This window comes from Tyto alba, unplaced genomic scaffold (assembly GCF_018691265.1).
Source record: "Tyto alba isolate M040663 unplaced genomic scaffold, T.alba_DEE_v4.0 Super-Scaffold_6, whole genome shotgun sequence".
In the NCBI taxonomy this organism is placed as follows: Eukaryota; Metazoa; Chordata; class Aves; order Strigiformes; family Tytonidae; genus Tyto; species Tyto alba.
In genome coordinates, this window is record NW_024881327.1 from 23,688,819 (window position 1) to 23,702,045 (window position 13,227).

The 13,227-nt window shown below is 33.9% G+C and overlaps 1 protein-coding gene across 1 annotated transcript in view; it reads right to left on the bottom strand.

Annotated features, from left to right (window-relative positions):
- TUSC3 (tumor suppressor candidate 3) overlaps window positions 1-13,227 on the bottom strand; it is a 132,136-nt gene that overhangs the window by 60,068 nt on the left and 58,841 nt on the right. Inside the window, exons 4-6 of the mRNA XM_042808046.1 lie at window positions 11,023-11,163; window positions 10,304-10,444; window positions 783-872 (exon numbers count right to left, since the gene is read on the bottom strand). Coding sequence (XP_042663980.1) covers window positions 783-872; window positions 10,304-10,444; window positions 11,023-11,163 — 372 coding nt within the window. The remainder of the gene's footprint in view (window positions 1-782; window positions 873-10,303; window positions 10,445-11,022; window positions 11,164-13,227) is intronic.

The following is a 13,227-nucleotide window of genomic DNA, read 5'->3' on the forward strand; positions in this document are numbered from 1 at the left end:
AGTAGTAAATAACAAAGAGTGGTAGAAACTAGTGAAGGTCCTCTATCTTCCCAGTAGGCAAAGAGAGTTTCTCCTTCTGAACTCTGATGAACATTTGCTAATTTGTGAGCAGGACAGAGGAAGTAAGAGAATTCCTTCAAACACAACAGTAGCAGGATGTAACAGTAATTTTGGCAGTAGTCAAGTAGTGGTAACTTCTTACTAAAGCTGAGGAAGAATTTAAATTGAAGGAGTAAAGAGATATAGGAAAAAGCATTCCATAAAGTTCAGTGGAAGAGTTACAGGCATGATGGAAAATGGTAACAATCATATGAAAATATGTGCCATTTCCTGTTCTAACTAAAATGCTCAAGAAACACCAGGTTACAAAGCTCAAAGCTTTGTGTAAACGGAGCCTCAAAATAAATAAAAAAACCCCAAACATCCTGCTTTCCACTTTCTGAGGGATCACATTTCTACAAATAGACACAATATCCATTTATTGCTGGGCAGTAGAAATTGTATGTTATGGAACATTTTATAACACATTCACTACAGCTGGAAGCCTGATAGATACAATTTTGAAAAACATGGCCACTTATTTCATTGTTCAAATCAAACATGGCGGCACTTTCTAAGCATGTGAAATTCCAAAATAGACTCTGCTTGCAAGTGGAGACTTAAGACTCTGACAGACTGTCAGGGCTATGAAACTGCAATTATTTGCAATCGTAGACTCACTGTAGGAAGTGGCTATTTATATAGTATTTCCCCTTAAAATAAAACTAAAACAATTGACTCACCACTTGTCCATTCTGAGGATTTTTATGTGCATACGGTGGTCCACGGATGTGATTCCACATCTGACCAGATGTCATAGCAAATACAACACACTAGAGAAAAAAGAAAAACAATATGCTCATTTATTTACCTAGAGGAATTAAATAGAAAGCCATTCTGTTGCTGATGCTTACTTTAGATACATAATTGTTTACCTATCCAGATACAGTGCCTACCTCTATTTGGTTCTTAGGATAGGGTTTTCAGATGTGTTACTGTCAAAATTCTTAATGACTTCTGTCACAAAATGAGTTAATTCAAGACAGAGACTGACAAAATCTCACTTGAAATAATCTTGTCTTTATGTGCACTTGGAATTGCCTCATTTACACATCTATATGGCAAAAAGCACTCACAGCAGTAGAAGGCATTCATTGCAATTATTCTGCAAACTAGTGTTCAAGATTTATACAAACTTTCATTAAATTATTTTTGCCTCTAAACCAACACAAATGTTCAGGCTACCTGTTTGCTTTCGGGTGTATGAAATGATATATAAAACCGTACAGAAAAAATCTAACTATAAAAAAAAAGTCTTTCTTATTTTGTAAAATTCTCATTGTGTCCTGTATGACTGTGATTCATTTTAGCTATGACAAATAACAATGGTTGAGTTGGTAGAAAAGTGAAATTGGAAATATGGAAAAAAAATGTGAAGCTAGGTTAGGTATGTATGACAACTGTAAAAACAACTGTCGAAGGTCATACTGCAGAATCTGCGTGACAAAACATTACAGTCATAGGAAGAGTCATTATGACAATCTTAAAGAGGAAAATAGAGTTTCTTTTCATTACCAAATGAGACAAATAGAAATGGCAAACTTTAATCACCTAAATATATATCTTCTGGCTTATCAGTACAGATAATCCTTACAAAAAGTCCCAGATAATTTAAGTACAGTTTTTACATATATGCTCACTTTTACTGTACATCAATATTCCCACCAGCATAGTATAGTCACAGTGATTTAAGCAGATGGATCATGAATGTTAAAATTCATACCATGACAGTTAACTAAAACAGGGTTTACTAAAACCCTTTAAAGATTTTTATTTTAAAGAATGCTTAATAACACATCAGTGAAAGTAAGCTAGTGTAGCTCTGTATCCCCATAAATGCAGCATTGCCACCTCTAGCAGTATGATTTGAACAACCTACAAGGCCTCAAGACTGAATCTTGTTAGGCTTTATCCAAATCTGTCTTGGCTTTCCCATTTTATTGTCTGGGTTGTTTTTTGTTTTTTTTTTTTTTTTTTTTTGTTTTGTTTTGTTTTGTTTTTTTTTTTGTGTTGTTTTGTTTTGTTTTTTTAAAACTTGTTTAGCTGAACCAGCAATTTTTCAGAAACCAGGTGGCTATGCGTAGTTTACATTATTCTTGCTTATCTTTGTATGGCACTATATTTTTTTTTTTCTATTCTACTTAGGATGAAGTAATTATGACCAATAAGTATGCTCTGGGATCCAAAATTTCCAAAACATCTTGTTCACTCACCATTACTGTGAGTTAGTGTTTCCCAGGAGAAAACTTTGCCAAATTCATTCCTATGAATAAGCAACTACATACTCATGTAGTGTAGGCATGGGATGATAGCAGGGACAAGAGGTGGAACCACAGGATGCACTGTACACGTATGGAATGAGGCGAAAGCAGGCACGGGATTACACTGGAGACCCCAAAGCCTGTAAATATTATGCCAATGGCAAATTAAAGACACAGAGACATGGGAGGTGGTCAAAACCAGTTTTAGGGGTAACAAAGAAAACAAAAGGACAAGCATCCAATGTATGTAAGACAATCCCCATTTAGCCAGTAAATTTTGATGTAAAATGTTCTTCCTTCACTGATCTTCAGCTACAAAATGTAAAAGTAACCCCAATTGGACCCTAGAGCAAGGAAGAAGAAAGCACCGGCATCATACTCCTCCCAGCAAAGAACCTGGAATGCTGATAAGTCCCCATAGCACACCCTTACCTCAAACAGAAGCTAATGAACAACCTCAAGGTCCAGACAGAAACAGTGGCAGAGTAACCATGAAATCCGAGAAAGGGAAAGATACTAGGAAGTGTGTGCACAACAATTTTATTTGTGGTGTTATTATTAAGATTTTTTTGTGCTTGCAATAGAAATAAAAATAAAATTAAAAGAATGAATTTTAACATCTGGTTTAATAATAATTCTCTGTTGTCATGTTAAGATTTCAATTACACTAAGAACAGATTCTTGGCTTTAAATGTAAGATGTGTTGCATTTTGCCCGTAACAGGATTTAGAATGTTACAGTATAGTGATTGTTATGGCAGATGAAAGCATACTGGTAGTGATTATTAGCAAATGGGTCATGCTTTAATTAATAATATGCAAAGAAATTAAGGAAGTATATGCCTCTTACTGGAAAAGTGTAAAGATAGTTATTTTTATACCTTGCAGATTGTCTTTGCAGAGAAATTTATACTGCAATTTTGGTGACAAATCACACAAGAGATAGCTTACGTGAAAGTACAAAAGTGTAGAAACTGAAAATGTGGGTTAACAAAAGTGAGGTGAAAAAGGTATTTTGAAAAGCCAAACGTTAGATGAAAAGTTACACATTAGAAGACAACAGATGCATAGAGTACACAAACTGTGACTCTCAAAGTGACTTTTCTATGAAAAGTAGTTTTATTGATTCTTAAATTACTGTATTTAATTTACATTCTCTAGGGTCAAATCTGTTTCCATATGAATAGATTAAGAAAACCCACCCCCATTTAGATACAGTCATAGTTTATAATGGATAAATCTCTCAAATTACTGAATATCTTTAATGATTGCCAATATAAATGCACTGTCTCACAACATGGTAATGTCTAACAAAAAAAAAAATCTAGGAGACACAGTAGTGTGGAGAAACAAATTCCAATTATTAATATTATTGAAAAAGAAAGAGTTAACAATATGGCTGTCTATCCTGAAAGCATCTTTCATACTCTGAAAGCATCTTTCATACTCTGAAAGCATCTTTCATACTCTTCCATTTCAGACTATTAATAACCAAGAAAACTAATTTAGTGGATCTGCCACAATTTCCTTCCATCATGCACCTCTTCACTGAGTACTCCAAAATGACCTTTTCGGGAGCCAAAAAACATTCTCCAGCTTCTCCCTTGTCCTCCTTCCACTCTTCATCTATTTTAAGTATCCTAAGAAGAAAGAACTTCCATCATATCCATTAAGCAAGCATTTGGTATGCTACAGAGAGCACTCAACATTCAAGCTCATTTTGCTGTGTTCTACATTCTCCTGTTACGATCATCTGGGTTAAAAAAAAAAAAAAATAAAAACATTGAAAACTACAGACTTCTACTGTTTGTAAAATACACTTGAACTACACACCATTATTTGTAGAACAGATACATGCATCTATGACACACGATACATCACAGTGATACACAATGATTACCATTCCAAATCCCCTAGTTTCCATAAGATCCCATGCTTTGGGATCTAAAATTTCGAAAGCACCTAGTTCACTCACCATTATTGTGAGTTGGTGTTTCCTAGGATAAAACTTTACCAGACTCATTGCTATGAATGAGCAACTTGTAACATGTGATTATTGACTTCATATTTACCTTACAGGTTTATACCACATTTATTTCAATGGAACAATTAATATGCAGAGAAATGGCCCCTTTCTACAGTTTTCTTGGATTTTGTCAAAGACATCATAAGTGACGGTGAAGCCCAGGACTGCTCAAGGACCCTGTTAACAAACCGCAAGTGGTGCTTTCTCGATGGCCTCACAGCACATGACTTCGGCCTTAGTTCACTAAGAGGGAAACTGCTTTGAGCAAACCCGTGGTGCAGTTGCGTGTGCACCACAAGGCTCCTAAGAACAGACACAATGTAAACAAGCACCAAGAGTGCCACCAGAACACTGAATTGCTATCAGGACACGACTTTACAGGTACATGGGCAGAATTCCTCAACTGTTCTTGGTCTTGCAAGCTTTGTCAAATTAATTGGGTTTAATACATCACTTTCCCAAAGGTGTAAGTTTTGTTCAACACTATCTGCCAGTTTATTAAACAGAATTACTAGAGACTTAAAAACCTATTTGGTACACATGTTGAAGTGAAGCTTCCTACTAGCAGGTACTATACAAAGCAGATCAATAGACTTCTCTATGCAAGTTTAGACCCCAGAACATGGCAAATACTTTGTAACATGAGCAAAATAATGAAATTCTAGATTAATTTATGAATATAGTTAAATTCAAGCATGGTTTCAAAAAAAGGGGTGACACAGGCAGCCAAATCGATACTTAATTTCTATACTGTTCTGTATATGTAAGTTTTAGTCATTTCACAATTATTGTTTTAAAGAAACATAATTATTTCTATCCAGTTTAATTTTGCTTTTGTACTCAACAAAGGCTACAGCTGCAAGATCTGCACTCAATTTCTAAATAACAATCTATCGCTTATTAGAATTTCCAATAAGAGATATACAATTCAAGGACAGGGAGTACAACACAGAAGCAAAGAAATGGGTTTCTGTATGTTTAAAAGGTACTGTGCATCTCTAACTATGGGAGGAAAAGGAAATTAATAACCTGCATTTATTGCTGCTCTTTTGACATGTATATCTACTCATGTAGAAGAGCCTGATTTTTTCTAGCTGTATCTTTTACTAAAATACATTACTTTTTTACCTTAATTCCCAGAGTGGGGTAAAGAAGCCACTAGTAGCCATGATACCCTTCAAGCTCTTTTGAAGCAATAACTGATGATGAATGTACTGTACAGCACAGGTACTGTGGAGTGCATCAGCACAGAACACATTTCTCATAACCATTAACTGTTACGACAACAGTAAACACATGCTTTGTCTCCTCATTCAAGTGACTTGACGTATTTTATCCAGTAGAGTCAACTCCTAGGCAGCTGCCTTCTAATCCGAGCACAGACTTTGTCTTCCCAGACTCCACAGGTATATAAGGAAATTTGAAATATATACATAAAATAAAACTGAAAATTACATGCAGAAAACCACAGGGGCAGCCTGGCAAAGTAAATACTTTTAAAAGCCCCCTCTTAGCCCACATTCTAGCTCCTAAACTTTGAGCACCAGTACTGTTGTCTAAAATGTAGTAATTCTTTATCTAAAATGTTAGAAATTTGTCCAGTTTATACCATCTGACCTTTTATTCTCTCTCTGCTTAAGAAATGAAGAGTCTTGACAAGAATCTAAATTGCTTCTTGTTATCAGTATAAAAGGACAGGACTCTGCAAATATCTAAGGACTGAAGTCTGTCCTCATCTTTGTGCTTGCATGTCAGAGGGAAAAATATCCATAGATGAAGAGTAGGATTTGCATTAAAGTCTAAAATAACCTAGGGGATAAATTTTGGATGTGATCTCAAAAAACATCTTTTGGGATATTATGTACCGTGACTCAGTCACCCTGGTTTGCCATTCTAAAAGTCTTCTGGGTAACGTTGCAAGTAAAAATGCCTAAGGCATACAAGATACTACCAGAGTATGCAGTTCTTCAACAAGGGGATGAAACCACTAATAGCAATGCTGTTGCGCAATCTAATGTTGAGGCATTCAAATCAATGCGTGAGATGAAAGCTCTAGTCTTGCTTCTGAAAGGCTATCAAAACCATTAGATGGATTACTAAAAACCGCAATCCTAAATTTTCTCCTAAAACAGTGCTGGAAATATTACCCATGAGATGCACCCTTTTGATATCAATGGAGATATCGAATAAAAATTCAGTCAGCATTTCTGGGATCCTGTTCTCCTGCTCGTAAAAACAGCAGAGGTACTTTATGCTGATAATTTTTTCCTAATTTTTAGGAAGAGATCATTCAATTGGGTAGAGAAACACTGTCCACTTTTCATTTAAATAAAAGTATCCAACATTTGGGAGCATAGAAGTTCTTCAAAATGAACTAAGAAGCTCTGAAAAACAAGGAAAACAAAACAAGAGACTTGTCTGCTTGCAATGATACAATTTTCAGTTACTGAATTCCAGGATATCTATGAGTTTCAGCTGCAATTAAAAATGCTATTTTCCATATAGTTAATGAATGCTGGCTACCTAGTAGTACAACACTGCCCTCCAAAAAACTATCAAAACCCCAAAAACTACTGCTTTTAGAGAAAAACTCTTCTGCTTTCTCAGTTCTGCAACATCCATATAAAGAACTGCCAATAAGGAACAAAATTGACAATAATCCTGTTAAGAACATGGGCTTCCTGTAGTTTTTATATATCTTGCAAGGCTTTCCCTGTTTAATTTGTTTTTTAGAGTATAAAAATGTAAAATATATTAATGAAGAATGTAACTCTAAGTATTTATACCCTTCATAAAAGCATTCATTAGGCATGACTTGCTCCCCTTAACTAGACACCATCTTCTCCATTTTTCCTTTTAATAATCTTCTATGAAAAAAGAGGCTCTACATTTTACTGGTAGAAAAAAGCATGATGTAAGAGAATCATAACTATACAACACCTTAGAATGAATATATTAACGACTGTTAATTTTCTTCTGTGGATCTTGACATATTCTAGTCATTTTACAGAACTGAGGTCATTTGTGCAAAAGCCTCCAATCTGGAGTCCCTTCTGATTTCACCAAAAAGAACTTGTAGCATTAACTTGTATGTCCATGTAGATCTGAATAAAACCAAAAGGACTTCTGGTAACTGCGTGATCTTTGTTAAAACACCATTTTGCAGTATGGGGCTTTGACAACATTGTGAAGCCAAAAGAACAGTAATGATTAAAAAAGGGATACATCGGCTCAATGTTATGATTAATTGCTGTATACTCTCAGATAGAAGACCTTTTTCTAAAACATCCTCTAAGTGCTATTCATTTTTTAAGTAAACAGACTTTTACAGGAAATAGTATTAGCAACAATGATAAATGGCATTAATGCCATTTTAATTTCTTTTAACTCTACTATTTCTTGTCAATACAATCAGCAGTATGACAATTACTGAACGGCATTAACACAATTTCGTTAAATGTTTGAGCATGTTTGGACATCAACACTGTTCATTGGGTTTCAGCGAAAAGTGATTATAAGTTTCCTATATTGCAATTTAGTTATGTTCAGACATAAAATGTCTAGCTGCTAAGGAGAACAGCAAATACTTTAAGAAAGAGTTGATGTGTTAGTTTTCTTAATTTAATTAGGAAGTTAATGATATCTTCAACTATTTATTGAATGTAGAATGTAACAGAATGATTCTTGATTTGAAGAGCTGATTTTTAACCCCTGCAAGACAAAAAACCCCACAATTCCCCATAACATTCAAACATTAAACTTCTGATATGAAACCCTGAGGTATGAAATCGGAGTAAAATTGCTGTCTCCAGAGATACAGTGCAGGGTTAAACAAAGGAACTAGCACTGATCACATATCTTTATTTGGTTTTTAACACAAAAATTTATTTTGGTGTGCTAATTCTTGTTTTACTATGGTGATCTCTAAAGATTAGGAGTCCAAAAAAGTCAAACTGATGCACATCAAATTTGAACTTTCTAGTGGTAGAGTATCTTTAAAAAGTATTATCATTGAAAAATACCGGTAATCTAGAAAAATATATGTAATTAAATATGATGGACTTACATTGGAAAAAAACTGTCAAAACTCTGTGCTAGAGCTCAGGATATTCCAGATGACATCCTGGAACAAAGAAGACATTCTTTCCCTGACTCTCTTAAATCAAAAGGAAACATTTTTCCTCTTGAAATCTAGTTCTGTAGGTGGTTTTCTTGAAATCTTGTTCTTTATTCTTTGCTCAGTGTACAGGGTAGATTAACAAACTGCTTAAAGAATGTATGCCATGTACACTAGTAGGAAATGCTATGATAGCACATCAGAGAAAACAGCATTATCAGTAGCCTTTATTCAAGAGTAATGTCAAACACTAAGGAACTCTGAACAAAGTTTGCTTTAAGATCTTGTTAATAGTTTAAATATAAAAATGAATTTGAGCCCAACAGGTACTAGGTATCTTCATCTTTGAACTGATGTAATAAAGGCTGTCAGTGGGCCCATCAGCTGAAAGCGTCACAAAAGAAGGTATCTTCTCATATTTTTGTATCAAAGCTGAACAGCAAATCATCAATATTATGTGGTTTTGAAAAGGCAAAACCAGTTACAGGATATGTCAGTAACCTACTTCTAGCAGAGCTAAAATACAGAGAATCATAGAATAGCACAAGTTGGAAAGGACCTCAAAAGACCATCTGATCCAAACTTTTGTGGGGAAGGGAGCCTAGATGAGAAATAAAATATGAATACTGCTGCACAAGTAAACTCATATTCCATCTACAATCCTAGTCAGTTGCTTTTGAGAAAGGTTATTTCATATTGACACAAATTGAGAAAAACTCTTTAAAATGATGAAGTGAATAAATAACCATTTACATGGAAAAAGAAGAAAGCCTGGCTTATGTTGTAAAAAAAGTACACAGACAAATTGTTAAAGCGTACTGTTCTCAATTAATATATTGCTAATACAGAAGGAAGGAGATCTATTAAGCTGTTAAATGTTGGATTGGACTTGATAACCCTAGACACTATTCTCGTGTTGTTAAGCATGCTCTTGATTCCACGTCCCTGAAAATTAAGCCTTAGATGCTGCTCTTATATTTTTCCCTCTGCTGTCAGTCATAAAGATGGCAGAGTAACAAGTACTTATTGATACACCTTAACCATCATCTACCATCTTTGCATGCTATTTCCTACCTAAAACTGATACCTGTCTATGCTGCAGAGTCCACATTTTTCATCTGTCTACTCAGTTATTTGAAAGCCATGATATAAATAAACACACTGCAATACACTATTAAGCATATTAAGCCTTAATTCATTATTTATGGCCTTGAGGGTTTAGTTGACTAATATTTCTGACTATTGTCTGGTTTTAGAATTTCCTCAGAGTTAACCCTATAAGATTGTTCTATTCTCATTTAGGTTAACAGTGGAACTTTAAGGTCAGTACTCCTGAAAACAGTTTTTGAAAGAATTCCACCTTTTTCTTTGTTTCTTGGTTCTTTTACCATTTTCTTACAAACACATAGGAGCCTTTGTTACTTTTATTAACCTTTCATTATTCTAAACCCATATTGTCTGATACTAAACCAATCACAACATTACTGCTTTTACAAAAAAAGGCACATTGAACGATAGCAGTAAACAGTAGTAACACTTATTAGAAATATTTTCTTATTAAAGTATGAGCAAAAATCTGCAGCTGACTATCAGAGAATTTGCCAACTTTCATTGAATCACTTGTAGTAATTGATATCCACTGTTTATGAAAATTAGCCCCAAAATCTAGATTATGAATCTTTGTCTGATAGTACCATTCTGAACAACATATTAATGCAATGTTTTTTAAATTACTGTGCAAGTAATGAAGATACATATGCTAAAATAAGAAAAAGCATATTAGTAAGGAAAATCTGCATACCAGAGCTGCCATGGCCCAGCCAGTTTTGTTGTAGATGAACTCTAAATTATTTCTTCGCAGATATAACAAGCCACCGACAAGAGATACCAGAAGAGCCAGTGCAATTGTACCAGAATAGTTAGGAGGCCTGAACACTCTAATCTGGAAAAGATAAATGCAAATATAGATAGCAAATAAACACATACATACAGATCATCTTCCATATTAACCAACAGGGAGCATCTGAAATCTGGTTTCAGAGTCAGAAAAACTAATCCCTAAAGATATACTTAAATTAAGAAAATAACAGTACTTCCTTTAATACACACATACCATGAAAAAGATCTTAAGCATCATTTTGAACTGTTCAACTCCTAAACATTATTTCTCCAACAGATTTGCAGGTTCTGTCTGAATTAGGAGCAACTACATTTGGTTCTGTTTTGTACATAGTTTTGCAAAGCACTTTTTACTTATTAACAACTAATTATCACAATATTATTGCTTGTTTTCATCCAGATTAAGACTACATAAAATTTAACAAAGCAAGAATGGAATATAATCTGCAAACTGCAGAAGTTACCAGGACTATCTTTTTTTTTTTCTTTCTTTCTTTAATGTGTTCTAGAACACACATTTGAGGGAAGAAGGTATTAAGGAGAGACAGAATTTGTCATTAGTCTGTCTAAGACTATAAAGATACATTTGGCTTCAACTTTCAAAACTGTCGAATAACTTACATGAACATCTGTTCTGTCAGCTATCCATTTAGCTAGCTGCTCAGCTGCAAATCCGATTCTTTGTAGGTCAAATGTGTCAGCTCTCTTGGGTTTACCTTTTGGAGGAAAATGCATGAAAGTCGGAGCAGAGTTCATATTCAGCTACAAAACCAGAAAAACAGCAGAAAAAAAAAATTAGTAACTCTATCCTCAAAAATATTTACCTTTTATGTATAAGACAACACAAGTCTAATTAGCATGAAAAATATTATTTGCCTCCAAACATTACTCTTTTTTTATACATCATCTTGTATAGCCCTGAAAAAAGAGTGTTCAGAATATTCCTTCCTGTAGGGTCTTTGGGATGTTTAATTATTTCACCCACAAGCTTTTCTGAGTAAGAATATCTTATGCTTTAGAGTTCTTACAAAAGGTAAGAACTTTGCTGTAGTTCTAAAACAGAGATCTCACACCTATCCAAGCTACTACAGTATATTAGGTTGTAATTCTAGGGGAGGAAAAAAGTGTTCAGATATCCTGACATTGTCTCTCTTGCCTAGCTCTCACCAATCCAAAGTTAACTAAACTAAACTATTCATCTAGCCTTCCACTGGCTTCAAGACAGATACTCACTAGTGACTAGTCTTTTTCTGAATCCAGAAAGGACTAGGTAACTAGCTTAGACTACATGAGTTGCCCTAGAAATTACATGACTGTTAATCCATGTGTTGATGTTACTGGAACTATTCACAATATATCAAAAAATTCAAAGGTGATAAATAGATTTACATTTGCAACTTTTAATGTTGAATTCAACTTTTCAAGGTAATATAGGAGAATATAATTTTATTGTATGAAATTTCCCCATATTCAGTCCATCTCAGAAATAGTACAATAAAACTCTTGCAAAAATTAAAATTAACATAAAATCAGGGGAAATACTTAAAGATGATGTAATATGGAGATCTTTAAATTAAATAAAAAAGGCAGAGTAAACTTGTTTGTTTCATTCCTGCAAAAATAGTTTTATCACAATACAAAAACATAATATTTAATTAAGTACAGAAATGAGCTTATCAACAGAAATTATCAGCTACTGAAATATTTCCTTCTAAGTAAAAAAAAGCCCTCTTTAGTGAACTGATTTGGAAGTAACAAATACTCTAAGAAAGGCTACGATAAATGTTGTGAAATAGTTTAATAAAATATTTTGTAAGATACAGAAACATTCTGAGATACAGACTCCTTCTGACATTGTATAGAGTTTGGGGGCAATTGGTCTGCAACTGCTTTGTCATTTATCTGTAAACATAGTAAAAGCTGAAAAATCAGTCACATTACTGTTTTTTTTTTTTTTTTTTTTGCTATGGCATCATTATTACATGACTCACTAGCACACATAAACATAAGGACAGAACCACATTTCCCCAAAATCCACCTTAGAATAGTCATTAGTATCACTTATTCTTAACACTGTATTTTTCAAATCAAAAAAGCAATCAAAAACTTAAATCTTTTATCTAATTTGGTCTAACTTTTACATGACTAAACACATGACACCTGAAATAAGCTGAATCTGTGCCCTTTTATACAAGGAGTAAGTTGGACTGGACTATTCTAATATGTATTGATTAGCTTAAGGCAAAAGTGAACAACATATTTTGTATTATTGTAACCATGTAAGATAATGTAAAACGATTTTAGAGCTTACTTGAACTAAAATTTTTAAAGTAAAATCTTACACTGTTGATAACCATTCTTTTCACAATACATTCTACGATGTCAATTGGAAGCAAAAATATATATTAAGCACAGTAATTAAACTTTTAAAATTAAGCCTTTTAAAACTAAATATTAAACTTTTTCCATGAAAATTCTGAATCACACCACTTCACCATAAGGTGGTTAAAAACATAGGTAACTTCAAAACTTGTTACTGCTCTTAATCTGCATTTTTAACATCAATCAGCAAATAAGTACCAAAGAAAAGCATGTCAATATTCAGTATTCATTTTGAAGGGATGTGTTTTGCCTTGACTACTCAATTTAAGAGGGGACCTTAGACTGTTCTCCAATAATTTATTTTTCACTCTTCGTAGCCAATATATAACATCTAAAGCAGTCTCTTCTCCCTGAAGAATTTCCAGAATAATACAAATATCACTGAAGTTGAAGGACATTACATAAAAGCAATTAGAAGGTTCTTTTAATTAAGAGCTTTTTCCC